At 40.5% G+C, this 18,952-nt stretch overlaps 1 protein-coding gene across 1 annotated transcript in view; it reads right to left on the bottom strand.

Annotated features, from left to right (window-relative positions):
* The window catches only part of ptprh (protein tyrosine phosphatase receptor type H), a 56,557-nt gene that overhangs the window by 25,381 nt on the left and 12,224 nt on the right, over positions 1-18,952 (bottom strand). Inside the window, exons 2-5 of the mRNA XM_062985206.1 lie at positions 16,185-16,350; positions 13,654-13,905; positions 5,396-5,647; positions 2,545-2,796 (exon numbers count right to left, since the gene is read on the bottom strand). Coding sequence (XP_062841276.1) covers positions 2,545-2,796; positions 5,396-5,647; positions 13,654-13,905; positions 16,185-16,350 — 922 coding nt within the window. The remainder of the gene's footprint in view (positions 1-2,544; positions 2,797-5,395; positions 5,648-13,653; positions 13,906-16,184; positions 16,351-18,952) is intronic.

Below are 18,952 nucleotides of genomic sequence, written 5' to 3' on the forward strand. Positions count from 1 at the left end.
TGCTGAAAGAGGCCACAGCCATCAGGGAATACCGTTTCCATGAAAGGGTGTACATGGTCAGCAATAATGCTTAGGTAGGTGGTACGTGTCAAAGTAACATCCACATGGATGACAGGACAACACAAGGTTTCCCAGCAGAACATTGCCCAAAGCATCACACTGCCTCCGCCGGCTTGCCTTCCTCCCATAGTGCATCCTGGTGCCATGTGTTCCCCAGGTAAGCGACGCACACGCACCCGGCCATCCACGTGATGTAAAAGAAAACATGATCATCAACATCATCCATTGCTCTGTGGTCCAGTTCTGATGCGCCCATTGTTGGCGCTTTCGGCGGTGGACAGGGGTCAGCATGGGCACACTGACTGGTCTGCGGCTATGCAGCCCCATACGCAACAAACTGTGATGCACTGTGTATTCTGACACCTTTCTATCAGAACCAGCATTAACTTCTTCAGCAATTTGAGCTACAGTAGCTCGTCTGTTGGATCTGACCACACGGGCCAGTTTTGGAGATGCTCTGACCCAGTCGTCTAGCCATTACACATCAACTTTAAGGATAAAATGTTCACTTGCTGCCTAATATATCCCACCCACTAACAGATGGATGGATGGACAGCCATCTCTGCTTCATTCCATAAATCAGACCTTTATGGTAGAGTGGTAAAATGGAAAAACATTTTTAAAGGTCCCAGCAGCCCGCTAAATACATAAAACAGTTCATATAGAACCAGCAACCACACCACAGTTAATGATAGTTCACATTTTTTCTAATTCTGATGTTTTATGTATAATTACGTGAATTAGCAGGTGTACAAATGTTCTAACTATTGGGCAGTGGTAGCTCAGCAGTTAAGTTATTGGATTAGTAACCAGATGTTTGCCGGTTCAAGCCTAATAAGTTGGCTCTGTTAGGCTCCTAAGCAAAGCCCTTAACCCTTAATTGCTCAAAATAAAGTATTTATTTTTAACCGTCTGTCTGATTTGCAATTGAAATGTATCAAAGCTACAACCTCAAATTAGAAAAAGTTGGGACAGCATGAAAAATGCAAATAAAATAAAATGTTTCTTACATTTACTTTGACTTTTATTTGATTGAGATATTTCATGTTTTATCTGCTCAACTTTATTTCATTTGTTTATATACCTCCATTCCTGCATTTCAGGCCTGCAACACATTCCAAAAAATGTTGGGACAGTGGCAATTTAGGGCTAGTAATGAGGTGAAAGAACTAAATAATGATGTGATTCCAAACAGGTGATGTCAACAGGTAATTGTAATCATGGTTCCATGAAAGGCTGAGTATTTGATGAGCAAAGATGATCAGAGGATCTCCAGTTTGTCAACAAATGTGTGAGAAAATGAATGAAATGTTTAAAAACAATGAACCTCAAAGACATATTGGAATTTTTATTATATTTCTCCCTCTACAGTGCATAATATCATTAAATGATTAAAGGAATCAGGCAGAATTTCAGTGCGTGAAGGCCAAGGGAGCAAGCTTAAGCTGAATGTTCGAGATCTTCGATCCCTCAGACGGCACTGCATCAAGAACCACCACTCAACAATAGCTGATATAACCACATGGGTGAGGGATTACTTTAGCAAACCTTTGTCAAGCACTACAATACAGAGTTACATGCACAAATGATACTTAAAAATCTACTGTGCAAAAAAGAAGCCTTATATAAGGATGGACCATCACACAGTGGAAACGTGTATTGTGGTCAGATGAATCCGCATTCCAGGACTTTTTTGGAAAAAATGGACGCAGTGTGCTCCGATCCAAAAACGAAAAGCACTATCCAGACTGTTATCAGCAACAAGTCCAAAAGCCAGGTTCTGTCATGGTATGGGGCTCTCTTGACAAAGGTCATTTACACTTCTGTGATGGCAGCATTAATGCAGAAAAGTACATCGAGATCTTAGAGCAACATGTTCTGCTCTCAAGACGTCATTTTTTCCAGGGACGTCCATGCATTTTTCAACAAGACAATGCAAAACCACATGCTGCACACATTACAAAGGCATGGCTGAGGAAGAAGAGGGTACGGGTACTGGACTGGCCTGCCTGCAGAACTGACCTGTCCCCAATAGAGAATGTGTGGAGAATTTTGAAGCGAAAAATGTGACAACGACGATCCCTGTACTGTTGTACATCTTAAGACGTGTTTGCAGGAAAAATGAGACAAAATAAAAGCTGAAACACTAAATCACTTGGTCTCCTCGGTGCCAAAACGTCTTTTAAGTGTGGTGAAAAGGAATAGCAACATTACAAAGTGGTAAATGCTTTACTGTCCCATTTTTTTGGAATGTGTTGCAGGTCTGAAATGCAGGAATGGATGTTTATTAATAAATTAAATGAAGTTGAGCAGATAAAACATGAAATATCTCCGGTTCATCCTGTTTGCAATCAAATAAAAGTCAAAGTAAATGTAAGAAACTTTGTGTTTTTTATTATTTGCATTTGCTGTCCCAACTTTTTCTGATTTGGGGTTTATGTTTGAACCCTTTAAAGCTGACACACAAATAAAAGTATGACTTACTGGTGACTTCAGAAAAGTTGTATCCAATGCTCTTTATTCCATTAAATACAGTGTAGAGGATGAAGTCATATTTGGTCCCAGGAGTAAGAGATGACACTATGTGTGACACTACCACACCTGCCTCAGCTCCACTGATGAATATTTCACCTAGACTGTAATTGTATGCACTGCTGTCGTTTACTTTGTTCCATCGCAGTGTTAATGAGGTCTCGGTTCGTGTCTCAATGTAGACTTTGTCAACGTTGGCAGGAGCTATGAAAAAGAGAGATTATAATATTTTTCAGTGAGCTTAAAGCAAGGCTGTAATGCCAATATATACTGCATACAATATCCTCTCAATATTTAGATATTCTCAAAATACCCCCCCCCCCCAACATACTGATGTAAAATTATAAGTACAGCTGTATAAAATGAACAAGAACCATCATATATGTATCCTGTTTCTACACTCATTGTCCATTTTATCTCTATAGCTCCACTTACCATATAGAAGCACTTTGTAATTCTAATTACTGACTGTAGTCCATCTGTTTCACTGCATGCTTTGTTAGCCCCCTTTCATGCTGTTCTTCAGTGGTCAGGACTCTCCCAGGACCACTACAGAGTAGGTATTATTTAGATGGTGGATCATTCTCAGCACTGCAGTGACACTGACATGGTGGTGGTGTGTTAGTGTGTGTTGTGCTGGTATGAGTGGATAAGACACAGCAATGCTGATGGAGTGCTTAGATACCTCACTGTCACTGCTGGACTGAGAATGGTCCACCAACCAAAAATATCCAGCCAACAGCACCCTGTGGGCAGCATCCTGTGACCACTGATGAAGGTCAACAAGATGACCAACTCAAACAGCAGCAATAGATGAGCGATCGTCTCTGACTTTACATCTACAAGGTGGACCAACTAGGTAGGAGTGTCTAATAGAGTGGACAGTGAGTGGACACGGTATTTAAAAACTCCAGCAGCGCTGCTGTGTCTGATCCACTCATACCAGCATAACACACACTAACACACCACCACCATGTCAGTCACTGCAGTGCTGAGAATGATCCACCACCTAAATAATACCTGTGGTAGTCCTGTGGGGTCCTGACCATTTATCAAGTCGAGCGCTGAGCAGTTTGCACCGAGGCTTGCAGTAAGCAAAATTCAAAATGTGTCTTATGTGAATGCACCCTTATACTATCTATTTCAGCCTAAACTTTTAACAAGACAAGCTAGATAGACAGACAGACAGACAGACAGACAGACAGATAGATAGATGAACAGAGAGACAGATAGACTAATAGACAGATGGACAGACAGACATAGATAGATAGATAGATAGATAGATAGATAGATAGATAGATAGATAGATAGATAGATAGATAGATAGATAGATAGATAGATAGATAGATAGATAGATAGAACCCCAATTCCAATGAAGTTGGGACATTGTGTAAAACATGAATAAAAACAGAATACGATGATTTGCAAATCCTTTTCAACCCATATTCAGTTGAATACACTACAAAGACAAAATATTTAATGTTCAAACGGATAAACTTTATTGTGTTTTTGCAAATATTTACTCATTTTGAATTTGATGCCTGCAACACCTTCCAAAGAAGTTGGGACAGGGGCATGTTTACCACTGTGTTACATCACCTTTCCTTTTAACAACACTCAATAAGCGTTTGGGAACTGAAGACACTAATTGTTGAAGCTTTGTAAGTGGAATTCTTTCCCATTCTTGCTTGATGTACAACTTTAGTTGCTCAACAGTCCGGGGTCTCCGTTGTCGTATTTTGCGCTTCATAATGCGTCACACATTTTCAATGGGAGACAGGTCTGGACTGCAGGCAGGCCAGTCTAGTACCCGCACTCTTTTACTACGAAGCCATGCTGTTGTAACACGTGCAGAAGGTGGCTTGGCATCGTCTTGCTGAAATAAGCAGGGACGTCTCTGAAAAAGACGTTGCTTGGATGGCAGCATATGTTGCTCCAAAACCTGTATGTACCTTTCAGCATTAATGGTGCCTTCACAGATGTGCAAGTTACCCATGCCATGGGCACTAACACACCCCCATACCATCAGAGATGCTGGCTTTTGAACTTTGCGTGAACTGGTTTTGTGAACTGTGTTCACTGACGATGGAGCCCATGTGGTAATATCCGTTACAGAATGATGTCGGATTTTAATGCAGTGCCGCCTGAGGGATCGAAGGTCACGGGCATTCAATGTTGGTTTTCGGCCTTGCTGCTTACTTGCACAGATTTCTCCAGATTCTCTGAATCTTTTGATGATATTATGGACTGTAGATGATGAAATCCCTAAATTCCTTGCAATTGCACGTTGAGAAACATTGTTCTTAAACTGTTGGACTATTTGCTTACGCAGTTGTTCACAAAGTGGTGAACCCTGCTTGTGAACGACTGAGCCTTTCGGGGATGCTCCCTTTATACCCAATCATGACATTTACCTGTTTCCAATTAACCTGTTCACCTGTGGAATGTTCCAAACAGGTGTTGCTTGAGCATTCCTCAACTTTCCCAGTCTTTTGTTGCCCCTGTCCCAACTTCTTTGGAACGTGTTGCAGGCATCAAAATGAGTGAATGTTTGCAAAAAAACAATAAAGTTTATCCGTTTGAACATTAAATATTTTGTCTTTGTAGTGTATTCAATTGAATATGGGTTGAAAAGGATTTGCAAATCATCATATTCTGTTTTTATTTAAGTTTTACACAACGTCCCAACTTCATTGGAATTGGGGTTGTAATTTTAAAAAATCATTATTTTACTCTTGGTTCATGTCTTACCAGGTTTCTGTTTGAACCCTTTAAAGATGACACAAATAAAAGTATGACTTACTGGTGACTTCAGAAAAGTTGTATCCACTGCTCTTTATTCCATTAAATACAGTGTAGAGGATGAAGTCGTATTCGGCCCCAGGAGTAAGAGATGACACTATGTGTGACACTACCACACCTGCCTCAGCTCCACTGATGAATATTTCACCTAGACTGTAATTGTATGCACTGCTGCTGTTTACTTTGTTCCATCGCAGTGTTAATGAGGTCTTGTTTCGTTTGTCAACATAGACTTCGTCAATGTTAGGAGGAGCTATGAAGAAGAGAGACAGTGAAATCAATGTACAGCTGTAAGTCATTTAGTGGGATAGGAGAGAATGAGTCAGAAGATTGAGATTGAGAAATATACTGGTGCTGGTCATAAAATTAGAATATCATGAAAAAGTTGATTACTTTCAGTAATTCCATTCAAAAAGTGAAACTTGTATATTATATTCATTCATTACACACAGACTGATATATTTCAAATGTTTATTTCTTTTAATGTTGATGATTATAACTGACAACTAATGAAAATCCCAAATTCAGTATCTCAGAAAATTAGAATATTACTTAAGACCAATACAAAAAAAGGATTTTTAGAAATGTTGGCCAACTGAAAAGCATGAACATGAAAAGTATGAGCATGTACAGCACTCAATACTTAGTTGGGGCTCCTTTTGCCTGGATTACTGCAGCAATGCGGCGTGGCATGGAGTCCATCGGTCTGTGGCACTGCTCAGGTGTTATGAGAGCCCAGGTTGCTCTGATAGTGGCCTTCAGCTCTTCTGAATTGTTGGGTCTGGTGTATCGCATCTTCCTCTTCACAATACCCCATAGATTTTCTATGGGATTAAGGTCAGGCGAGTTTGCTGGCCAATTAAGAACAGGGATACCATGGTCCTTAAACCAGGTACTGGTAGCTTTGGCACTGTGTGCAGGTGCCAAGTCCTGTTGGAAAATGAAATCTGCATCTCCATAAAGTTGGTCAGCAGCAGGAAGCATGAAGTGCTCTAAAACTTACTGGTAGACGGCTGCATTGACCTTGGACCTCAGAAAACACAGTGGACCAACACCAGCAGATGACATGGCACTCCAAACCATCACTGACTGTGGAAACTTTACACTGGACCTCAAGCAACGTGGATTCTGTGCCTCTCCTCTCTTCCTCCAGACTCTGGGACCTTGATTTCCAAAGGTAATGCAAAATTTACTTTCATCAGAGAACATAACTTTGGACCACTCAGCAGCAGTCCAGTCCTTTTTGTCTTTAGCCCAGGCGAGACGCTTCTGACGCTGTCTCTTGTTCAAGAGTGGCTTGACACAAGGAATGCGACAGCTAAAACCCATGTCTTGCATACGTCTGTGCGTGGTGGTTCTTGAAGCACTGACTCCAGCTGCAGTCCACTCTTTGTGAATCTCCCCCACATTTTTGAATGGGTTTTGTTTCACAATCCTCTCCAGGGTGCGGTTATCCCTATTGCTTGTACACTTTTTTCTACCACATCTTTTCCTTCCCTTCACCTCTCTATTAATGTGCTTGGACACAGAGCTCTGTGAACAGCCAGCCTCTTTAGCAATGACCTTTTGTGTCTTGCCCTCCTTGTGCAAGGTGTCAATGGTCGTCTTTTGGACAACTGTCAAGTCAGCAGTCTTCCCCATGATTGTGTAGCCTACAGAACTAGACTGAGAGACCATTTAAAGGCCTTTGCAGGTGTTTCGAGTTAATTAGCTGATAAGAGTGTGGCACCAGGTGTCTTCAATATTGTACCTTGTCACAATATTCTAATTTTCTGAGATACTGAATTTGGGGTCTTCATTAGTTGTCAGTTATAATAATCAACATTAAAAGAAATAAACATTTGAAATATATCAGTCCCTCTTTCCAGTGTGCATTAAGCCACTTGTCAAGAATATGTTAAAGTATAGGTTATGTATGGTCAGATACACTGATCAGCCATAACATTGAAACCACCTCCTTGTTCCTCCTTGTGTCCATTTTATCAGCTCCACTTACCATATAGAAGCACTTATAGAAAAACTCCAGCAGCCCTGCTGTCTCATCCACTCATACCAGCACAACACACACTAACACACCGCAACCATGTCAGTGAGAATGATCCACCACCTAAATAATACCTGCACTGTAGTGGTCCTGGGAGAGTCCTGACCTTTGAAGAACAGAGTGAAAGGGAGCTAACAAAGCATGCAAAAAAACAGATGGACTACAGTCAGTAATTGTAGAACTACAAAGTGCTTCTATATGGTCAGTGGAGCTGATGAAATGGACAGTGAGTGTAGAAACAAGGAGGTGGTTTTAATGTTATGGCGCATAGCCACTGATGCACCGCTGCTATCATCGTCATCATCACATGAAAATCTTCTTCCCCTTAAAGCTTCTATGAGCGTTCGAAAAGGTGTAAATCAGATGGCGCTAAATCCGGACTATAAGCTTTCTCTCAGTCTCTCAGACACGACCAGTTACAACTCCTCCCACCCTCACCGCTTCCAACGAAAATATAAAAGTGCTGAAACTTTTTGAAGATTCCTCGTATATCAGCAATAAACTAACTACACCAGGCTGTTGTGTTCCAAACACCATCCTATATAATTAACAGTGCACAGAATTGGATTTTGACCAATAGCAATGCTACTATTTGGAGCACCGTGTATAGGGAAGTGTTGTGTGTGAGTTGTGTCTGTGTGCATTCAGCCACTTGTCAAGAACATGTATGGTTTAAAAAATAGCACAGGTCAGCATTAGCTGGTTGCTGATCTAAGCTGGTTTCTACTGCAAAATACTGATGTACAGTAGTGTTCAAAATAATAGCAGTCCAACACCATTAACCTGATAAATCACTGTTTTTAGTAGAAATGCTATTTCTACATAGCAAAAAATTTACTTGAAAGTGTAGTAGAGTAATGAAAACAAAACAAACCCAACAATTAGGACATGCATCCCACTCATTCTGAGTAATCGAAGCATTGATTGAAAGGGGGTTGTTCAAAATAATAGCAGTGAGGAGTTCAATTGGTGAAGTCATTCATTCTGCAGAAGAACGGGTGTCAGTTTTGGCCCTTATTTAATGTAGGAGGGTGGCAAATGTTGCACAGGTTGGTCATAGCACATTTCCTTTTGAAATACTGGGGAAAATGAGTTGTTCCAGACATTGTTCTGATGAACAGCGTACTTTGATTAAAAAGTTGATTGTAGAGAGAAAAAACATACAGAGAAGTGCAGCAAATTCTAGCCTGCTCAGCTACAATGATCTCTGATGCTTTGAAGTGACAACCAAAACCTGAAAGATACGGAAGGAAGCGTGGAACTACTGTTCAATTGGATCGAAGATTAGCCAAAATAGCAAATACTCAGTCAATGATCACCTCCAGAAAGATCAAGGAACATCTAAATTTACCAGTGAGTACAGAAGATGATTAAATGAAGCCAATTTACCAGCAAGAACTCCTGCAAAGTCCCGTTGTTAAGAAAAAGACGTTTCCTGAATGGGTTAACATTTGCCAAGGAACACATTGACTGGTCCAAAGAGAAATGGCTGAACATTTTGTGGACTGGTGAAAGCAAAATTGTTCTATTTGGGTCTAGTGGCCGTAGACAGTATGTCAGACGACCCCCAAGCACTGAATTCAAGCCAAAGTTCACTGTGAAGACAGTAAAGCATGGTGGTACAAAATGATGATATGGGGATGTTTTTCATACCATGGTGTTACACCTATTTATCGCATACGAGGGATCATGGATCAATTTAAATATATCAGAATACTTGAGGAGATCATGTTGCCCTATGTCGAAGAAGAAATGTCCTTAAAATGGGTGTTTCAACATGACAATGACCCAAAACATCCTGGTTACAGACAAACAAGATTGAGGTAATAGAGTGGCCAGCACAATCCCCTGACTTCAATCCCAGAGAGAACTTGTGGTCTGAAATCTGAAACACGTTTTTTTGAGGCAAAACCCAAAATTGCAGAAGAACTGTGGAATGTAGTGTAATCATCCTGGACTGGAATACCTGTTCAGAGGTGCCAGAAGTTGGTTGACTCCATGCAACACAGATCTCGGAAACAATTGTTATGCCACTAAATATTAGATATATTTTTTTTTTTTTTTTACCCCTTTTTCTCCCCTTTTCAGCGCATCCAATTGTTCAATTAGCATCGTGCTTCCTCTCTGTCTTCCTCTATGCCGAACCCTGCCCTGACGGAGGTGATTGAAGCTAACCCGTATCCCCTCCGAAACACGAGCAGCAGCCAGATGCATCTTTGCCACCCACACATTGACGAGTTTGGCGCCACCTAGCGTTGCATGCGGAGAGACACACCCTAAGGGCACCCTCTCCCATCTCTGTGTAAGCGCCTCCAATCAGCCGGCAGAGAACGCAATCGCATTCTGACAGAGAGAGACCCACATCCGGTTCTTTGTCCCACCCCCCACATGAGCAACCGGCCAATCGTTGCTCATATAGCCACTCAGCTTCGAACCGGTAAAGCAAGGCTGGATTCGATACCACGCTCGCAGAATCCAGCCCTGGTTGCAGCGCGTTTCTTTTTACCGCTGCGCCACCTGAGCGGCCTATTAGTTCAGTAATTTAAAGTAAAGTGAAACCTCAAACATTTTTTCATGTTATAGATAAATTTTTTGAGTTTTTAAAGAAAAATGCTGGCACTGCTATTATTTTGAACAGCCTAATATTCATTTTTCTTAATTTTCTGTAAAGGATTGACACAAACTGACTAAATTTTGTTAATGTTTTGATTTAGAAATAAAAGTGTAGTATTTTCAGTGCATTTGCATTTATGGAAATAAAAGTTATTATAATGATTTTGTGCTTCATTCGCTTTTTTAAAATCACTGCTATTTTTTTGAACACCACTGTATTTCTGGGGTATGCTGGTCATTGTTGCTTTAGTGTTAAAAACATGGCAAATCTTGGTCAGTAACGGCATAAAATATCTTCTGGTGCATAGGTGGCTCTATAACACCGGGCCACCTCCGAGATCCTGGTTAGATGCCCTATAGAGACAGTTGGCTGTGTCTAATGCCAAGTTCACACTACACGACTTTCTTTCTGATTTGTCGGGTCGCTGTACAGTTCACACTACACAACTGAATCTTTTGCACTCGGGAGTCTTTCATTCGGTGTATATTTCACACTACACGACTGATCGGCGATAGGGGGTTTCATACTACACCATCTATCACCAACTGGAATCACAGGCGAGCTTCAAACTACTTCTCAATCTACGTTGTTTTTTTTGTTTTTTTACAAAAACACACATGAGAAGTGACGAGGGGTTTAATGATACCACGTCCAAAAATGCACGTCAACAAGTAGCGAGTGATCAAAGTGTTTGTGCGCTGATGTGCAGCGTAAAATCAAAGAGGAAAAATAAATGAATCTGAGTGGATTTGGCAACACGAACAGTATGGATTGTTCTACAGTAAATTGGAGGTTAAGTCATATTTTTGCAATGCAGCGTTGGTGTTATGTTTTGTAGAGGACGATCAAGTCAGAAATACTGTAAAATGTGTGTGTGCCGGTGTATTCTGATATAAACTATATTATCCCCCTGTCCCACCTGTTTACACTCCTCTCCTGCGTTTCCCCCCCCACTGTATCTTGTGTTCTCATTGGCTGTTCGACATGTCACTCATTCCCAGTCGTGCAACTCAGATCAGATATCTGACATGCTAGAAATCCCGATCCGGTCGCCGAGCGCTCGGCAAGCTGGTCGGATTGAGTTGTTGAGTAGTTCACACTTAGCGACTGAGAGCCGAGTTTTGTTCACCGAGCGAATGCCGAGTTGCTCCCGAGCCGGCAAATCTAGCGCCGACCAGTCGCCGAGCGAAATCTGGCCAAAAATCGTGTAGTGTGAACTAGGCATAAGGGGAGAGGCTATATCGGATATCATGTCATTGTTTATATAACAGTGATACCTGCAGTCTGGGTGCCTGCATGAGGTGGGGATAAGAGAACTTTAGTTGTGTGTGAATCTGCCACTGGCTGGTTCTTAATACATGTCAGGGGGGAAATGTGCTAGTGTGTGGTCCTCTAGGCCAGCATGCATGTTGTGTATGAGGTGTGTATGAGGTGTCTACATTTATGTAGAAAGATAACAAAAAGAGCTAGTCAACACCATGATCTGCTGGTATTTTGGTTTTGGAGTTATGGTACCAACATGACCAGAATGAATGACCAGATCAGAATGAATGTGTGTGAAGGATTCCTACTATTAATGGTTCTATAATATTGTGGATAGAGAGGGAGTGTTTGTAAGGAGTGAGCCCACTGTTTAGGGGCGTAACTACAAGGGGTGAAAGGGGGGCAAGGGGTGCATTGCAGGTGCACTGGGGCCCATGGTGTGCCCTCCACGACATGAACTCAACCCCCACCATTGGCACTCACCGCACTCGCCAGGTCGTTATTATTATATTACAATATTGTAGCGGCGTTATGTGAGTGACATTCAGCTCAGCCAATAAGAATGCAGCACCCGGTTTATACATGTGCATGTGGATGTTCAGCAGTTAGTTTTGTATATGACCCTCTAGTAGCAAGTGGCTAATGCTAGTGGTAAAGTATGGCGATAACGAAAGTAAAAACATGACAATAATTAGAATAATTAGTAAAATATTAAAATAACTAAAAGACAATAAAATATCAGAATACATGTAATCAAAATGCACAGTGAGTGCACAGCAAGGGATTTTGTTACCTACTAGACTTATTACTATGCTACGTATATACAGTATATATAACATTTGTTACAGAAGCATATTTAACACTGTGCCACCTGAGAGATCAAGGGTTGCAGATACAACCCCAATTCCAATGAAGTTGGGACATTGTGTAAAACATGAATAAAAACAGAATACGATGATTTGCAAATCCTTTTCAACCCATATTCCATTGAATACACTACAAAGACAAGGTATTTAATGTTCAAACGGATAAACTTTATTGTTTTTTTGCAAATATTCACTCATTTTGAATTTGATGCCTGCAACACCTTCCAAAGAAGTTGGGACAGGGGCATGTTTACCACTGTGTTACATCACCATTCCTTTTAACAACACTCAATAAGTGTTTGGGAACTGAGGACACTAATTGTTGAAGCTTTGTAGGTGGAATTCTTTCCCATTCTTGATTGATGTACAACTTTAGTTGCTCAACAGTCCGGGGTCTCCGTTGTCGTATTTTGCGCTTCATAATGCGCCACACATTTTCAATGGGAGACAGGTTTAGACTGCAGGCAGGCCAGTCTAGTACCCGCACTCTTTTACTACAAAGCCATGCTGTTGTAAAACGTGCAGAAGGTGGCTTGGCATTGTCTTGCTGAAATATATTGGATGGCAGCAAATGTTGCTCCAAAACCTGTATGTACCTTTCAGCATTAATGGTGCCTTCACAGATGTGCAAGTTACCCATGCCATGGGCACTAACACACCCCCATACCATCAGAGATGCTGGCTTTTGAACTTTGCGTGAACTGGTTTTGTGAACTGTGTTCACTGACGATGGTTTTCTGAAGTGTTCCTGAGCCCATGTGGTAATATCCGTTACAGAATGATGTCGGTTTTTAATGCAGTGCCGCCTGAGGGATCGAAGGTCACGGGCATTCAATGTTGGTTTTCGGCCTTGCTGCTTACTTGCACAGATTTCTCCAGATTCTCTAAATCTTTTGATGATATTATGGACTGTAGATGATGAAATCCCTAAATTCCTTGCAACTGCACGTTGAGAAACGTTGTTTTTATACTGTTGGACTATTTGCTCACGCAGTTGTTCATAAAGTGGTGAACCTTGCTTGTGAACGACTGAGCTTTTCGGGGATGCTCCTTTTATACCCAATCATGACATTTACCTGTTTCCAATTAACCTGTTCACTTGTGGAATGTTCCAAACAGGTGTTTTTTGAGCATCCCTCAACTTCCCCAGTCTTTTGTTGCCCCTGTCCCAACTTCTTTGGAACGTGTTGCAGGCATCAAATTCAAAATTAGTGAATATTTACAAAAAAACAATAAAGTTTATCCGTTTGAACATTAAATACCTTGTCTTTGTAGTGTATTCAATTGAATATGGGTTGAAAAAAATTTGCAAATCATCATATTCTGTTTTTATTTAAGTTTTACACAACGTCCCAACTTCATTGGAATTGGGGTTGTAATTTAAAAAAAATTATTATTTTACTCTTGGTTCATGTCTTACCAGGTTTCTGTTTGAACCCTTTAAAGATGACACAAATAAAAGTATGACTTACTGGTGACTTCAGAAAAGTTGTATCCACTGCTCTTTATTCCATTAAATACAGTGTAGAGGATGAAGTCGTATTCGGCCCCAGGAGTAAGAGGTGACACTGTGCATGTCACTACCACACCTGCCTTAGCTCCACTAATGAATATTTCACCTAGACTGTAATTGTATGCACTGCTGTTGTTTACTTTGTTCCATCGCAGTGTTAATGAGGTCCTGTGTCGTGTCTCAACAAAGACTCCATCAACGTTATGAGGAGCTATGAAGAAGAGAGACAGTGAGGTCAAAGTACAGCTGTAAGTCATTTAGTGGGATAGGAGAGAATGAGTCAGAAGATTGAGATTGAGAAATATATATAATAAATAAAACAGATAATTATTATATATCAGCAATAAACTTGCTACACCAGGCTGCACACTGAGCTGAGCTGTTGTGCTCCAAACACCATCCTATATACTTAATAGTGCGCAAAATTGAATTTTGACCAATAGCAAGGGTACTATTTAGAGCACCCTCTTTCCAGTGCGCATTTAGGTTATGTATGGTCAGATACACTGATCAGCCATAACATTGAAACCACCTCCTTGTTCCTCCTTGTGTCCATTTTATCAGCTCCACTTACCATATAGAAGCACTTATAGAAAAACTCCAGCAGTGCTGCTGTGTCTCATCCACTCATACCAGCACAACACACACTAACACATCACCACCATGTCAGTGTCACTGCAGTGCTGAGAATGATCCACCACCTAAATAATACCTGCACTGTAGTGGTCCTGGGAGAGTCCTGACCTTTGAAGAACAGTATGAAAGGGGGCTAAGAAAGCATGCAAAGAAACAGATGGACTACAGTCAGTAATTGTAGAACTACAAAGTGCTTCTATATGGTCAGTGGAGCTGATGAAATGGACAGTGAGTGTAGAAACAAGGAGGTGGTTTTAATGTTATGGCGCATAGCCACTGATGCACCGCTGCTTTCATCGTCATCATCACATGAAAATCTTCTTCCCCTTAAAGCTTCTATGAGCGTCCGAAAAGGTGGAAATCAGATGGCGCTAAATCCGGACAATAAGCTTTCTCTCAGTCTCTCAGACACGACCAGTTACAACTCCTCCCACCCTCACCGCTTCCAACCAAAATATAAAAGTGCTGAAACTTTTTGAAGATTCCTCGTATATCAGCAATAAACTAACTACACCAGGCTGTGTGTGTGTTCATCTGTGCGTCAATCTGCCACTGGCTGGTTCTTAATACATGCTGGCCTAGAGGACATGTTGTGTATGAGGTGTAGATGTAGATGTTTATGTAGAAAGATAACAAAAACCCAGACATAAGAGCTAGTCAACACCATGATCTGCTGGTATTTTGGTTTTGGAGTTATGGTAGCAACAGGACCAGAATGAATGAAGCAGAGTGTAAAGGATTGCTGTAATGCACAGTGAGTGCACAGCAAGGGATTTTGTTATTTACTAGACTGATTACTATACTATATACAGTATATCGGTGATTCTTCAATTGTAGGCTCTTTTTACCATCTTAACTTTTGAAAAATAAAATTAGTAATAATTTAGTTTTAATTATGTTAAGATAATGCTTACATGCTTTAGAGCAAAGACTTAATGATGGCTACAACTGAGCTTATATAGAATTTTAATATTTCATATTTATTTGCAAAGTGGCATTGCAAATGTCATTATGTGTTGGTAATGACATGTTGCAGTAATGACAATTTTTACTTTTTTGAAGAAAAAAAACTAGCTAGGCCATGGATTTGCTAAAGCTAGTCAACAGCTAGTACAAGATGCACATTAAATACATATAAATAATGTGTAAATTTCTTTTTTTTTGCTAAAGTACTGCCATATTGATGTAAATGGTAACATACTCTATGATCAGGAGGAATACATGATTAAATTACTCACATTTCCAGACATTAAAATTTCAATCTTCTCTCATGGCTGGCATGTGCTTCCTTGCGAGTCTGTGTTTCCATGGTTACAACATAAACAAGTGTTACCTTCAAATGATTCCCTACAGAAACCATACACTGTTGCGGTAATGACGATAATGCTGAGGACAGTAATATATTGCTCAAAAATATGCATAGGTTGTACAAATATGAAGAAAAAAAATACATTTTGTTTCTTTTTAAGTTATTATAAAACTCATATTGTGATTTTTATAATGAATTGATCACTTTTTAGCATTTTATTAGAGCAATGAAGTCTTAAAGTCTGGGTTGGGGACAAGGCCAAAGTAGCGAAATATTGATGTTTAAATCATCATAAAAAATGGAAATCATAATTATTTTGGTATGCAATTTTTTTTTAGTGATGCAATTAATTATCTTTTTAATACCTAAAATATTTGTTTTGTAATAAAGTTTTTTTTAACACAAATTTATAACCTAGGGACGTAAAAGTTCCCCCAATTGAAGAATCACCCAAATATAACATTTGTTACAGAAGCATATTTAACACTGTGCCACTGTGCCACCTGAGAGAATAAATGAATAGATATATTTATATAAAAACTCACGTTGTGGAGTGGTTGGTGCAGTGGTTGTAGTTATGGTGGTTGATGGTTTAAAGGTGGTGGTTGATGGTTTAAAGGTGGTGGTTGATGGTTTAAAGGTGGTGGTTGATGGTTTAAAGGTTGGTCCAACACAGGATACCAAAAAAGATGAAGCTAAGGCTAAAATCACCTGTGGAAAAAAAAATATATAAAATGTCTATAACAGCTTATAGAAAATCAGATGTTTTTCAGAATTAGAACAAAAATAAGGGAGTAAAAAAAAGAGCGTTCTTCAAAAGGTTTTTAATCTCTGTTTATTAAGAATTCCATCACAAATTCCATCACTTTTTTACATAGTCACCGGAGTCTTCCGGAAAATTTTTCCCAGCATCGTACCAACGTTTTAATGCGATCAGCAAACATTTTTGGTTGAGCACGTAGCCACTGATGCACCACTGCTTTCACATCATCATCACATGAAAATCTACTTCCCCTCAAAGCTTTTTTAGCGGTCCAAAAAGGTGGAAATCAGATGGTGCTAAATTCTAAATTACAGTTAAAAATGAACAAACAAAAAGTTAAACTGTAGGTCAACAGAAATGTGACACTCACATGTCAGTTGACAAAAGCGACATCAAAGCATTTAACCACCACTTCTGTTTTTGTGCAATACAGTAGTATAGCTCAATTTTGCTTAACCATTCACTGTTTGTGGTCAGCATTGTTAAGCACTGTCTGATATTCGGTTTACACAGTATTTAAACAAATATGTAAAAGGATAATTAAATAGGCCATTAACTAATGCTATAGGTTTTTTTTTTGTTGTTTTTGCGTTATGCTTCACCTCTACCGATACAACCCTCCACTACCAAACCGAGGTTGCTTCGCAACCGACACACGCCCCCTCCGACACGTGAACAATACTGAGTTTATATGCGGACCAGCATTGTGCACAGAGAGCCACAACCTGATCAGCATTATTCCTCAACCCTGCCAGCAGAGGTCGTAAATGCACCAGTTATGAGGAACCCTGGTTCGGCTCCTCCCATCCCTGAACAACAGTCAATCGTTGTTCATGTGGCCACCCAGCCCAGCCCAGCCGGATGGCAGAGCTGAGATTGAAACGATGTATTCGAAATTCCCAGCTCTAATGTGCTAGTGTATTTTACCGCTGCACCACCTGAGCCACCAATGATTTTTAATGGTAATGTTTATTACAGTGGGGCCAAAAAGTATTTAGTCAGCCACTGATTGTTCAAGTTCTCCTACTTAGAAAGATGAGAGAGGTCACAGGTACACTTCAACTATGAGAGACAAAATGAGAAAAAAAAATCCAGGAAATCACATTGTAGGATTTTTAAAGAATTTATTTGTAAATTATGGTGGAAAATAAGTATTTGCTCACCCACAAACAAGCAAGATTTCTGGCTCTCACAGACCTGTAACTTCTTCTTTAAGAAGCTCTTCTGTCCTCCACTCGTTACCTGTATTAATGGCATCTGTTTGACCTCGTTATCTGTATAAAAGACACCTGTCCATAGCCTCAAACAGTCAGACTCCAAACTCAACCATGGCCAAGACCAAAGAGCTGTCGAAGGACACCAGGAAGAAAATTGTAGACCTGCACCAGACTGGGAAGAGTGAATCTACAATAGGCAAGCAGGTTGGTGTGAATAAATCAACTGTGGGAGCAATTGTAAGAAAATGGAAGACATACAAGACCATTGATAATCTCCCTCGATCTCATCCCGTGGGGTCAAAATGATCATGAGAACGGTGAGCAAAAATCCCAGAACTACACGGAGGGACCTGATGAATGACCTGCAGAGAGCTGGGACCAAAGTAACAAAGGCTACCATCAGTAACACACTACGCCGAGAGGGACTCAAATCCTGCAGTGCCAGGCGTGTCCCCCTGCTTAAGCCAGTACATGTCCAGGCCCGTCTGAAGTTTGCCAGAGAGCATATGGATGATCCAGAAGAGGATTGGGAGAATATCATGTGATCAGATGAAATCAAAATGGAACTTTTTGGTAAAAACTCAACTCGTCGTGTTTGGAGGAAGAAGAATGCTGAGTTGCATCCCAAGAACACCATGCCTACTGTGAAGCATGGGGGTGGAAACATCATGCTTTGGGGCTGTTTTTCTGCAAAGGGGACAGGACGACTGATCCGTGTTAAGGGAAGAATGAACGGGGCCATGTATCATGAGATTTTAAGCCAAAACCTCCTTCCATCAGTGAGAGCATTGAAGATGGAACTTGGCTGGGTCTTCCAGCATGACAATGATCCCAAACACACCGCTCGGGCAACGAAGGAGTGGCTCCGTAAAAAGCATTTTAAGGTCCTGGAGTGGCCTAGTCAGTCTCCAGACCTCAACCCCATAGAAAATTTGTGCAGGGAGTTGAAAGTCCGTGTTGCCCAGCGACAGCCCCAAAACATCACTGCTCTAGAGGAGATCTGCATGGAGGAATGGGCCAAAATACCAGCTACAGTGTGTGCAAACCTGGTGAAGACTTACAGGAAACGTTTGACCTCTGTCATTGCCAACAAAGGTTATGTTACAAAGTATTGAGTTGAACTTTTGTTATTGACCAAATACTTATTTTCCACCATAATTTACAAATAAATTCTTTAAAAATCCTACAATGTGATTTCCTGGATTTTTTTTCTCATTTTGTCTCTCATAGTTGAAGTGTACCTATGATGAAAATTACAGACCTCTCTCATCTTTCTAAGTAGGAGAACTTGCACAATCAGTGGCTGACTAAATACTTTTTGGCCCCACTGTAT

Source organism: Trichomycterus rosablanca, chromosome 23 (assembly GCF_030014385.1).
Source record: "Trichomycterus rosablanca isolate fTriRos1 chromosome 23, fTriRos1.hap1, whole genome shotgun sequence".
Lineage (NCBI taxonomy): Eukaryota > Metazoa > Chordata > Actinopteri > Siluriformes > Trichomycteridae > Trichomycterus > Trichomycterus rosablanca.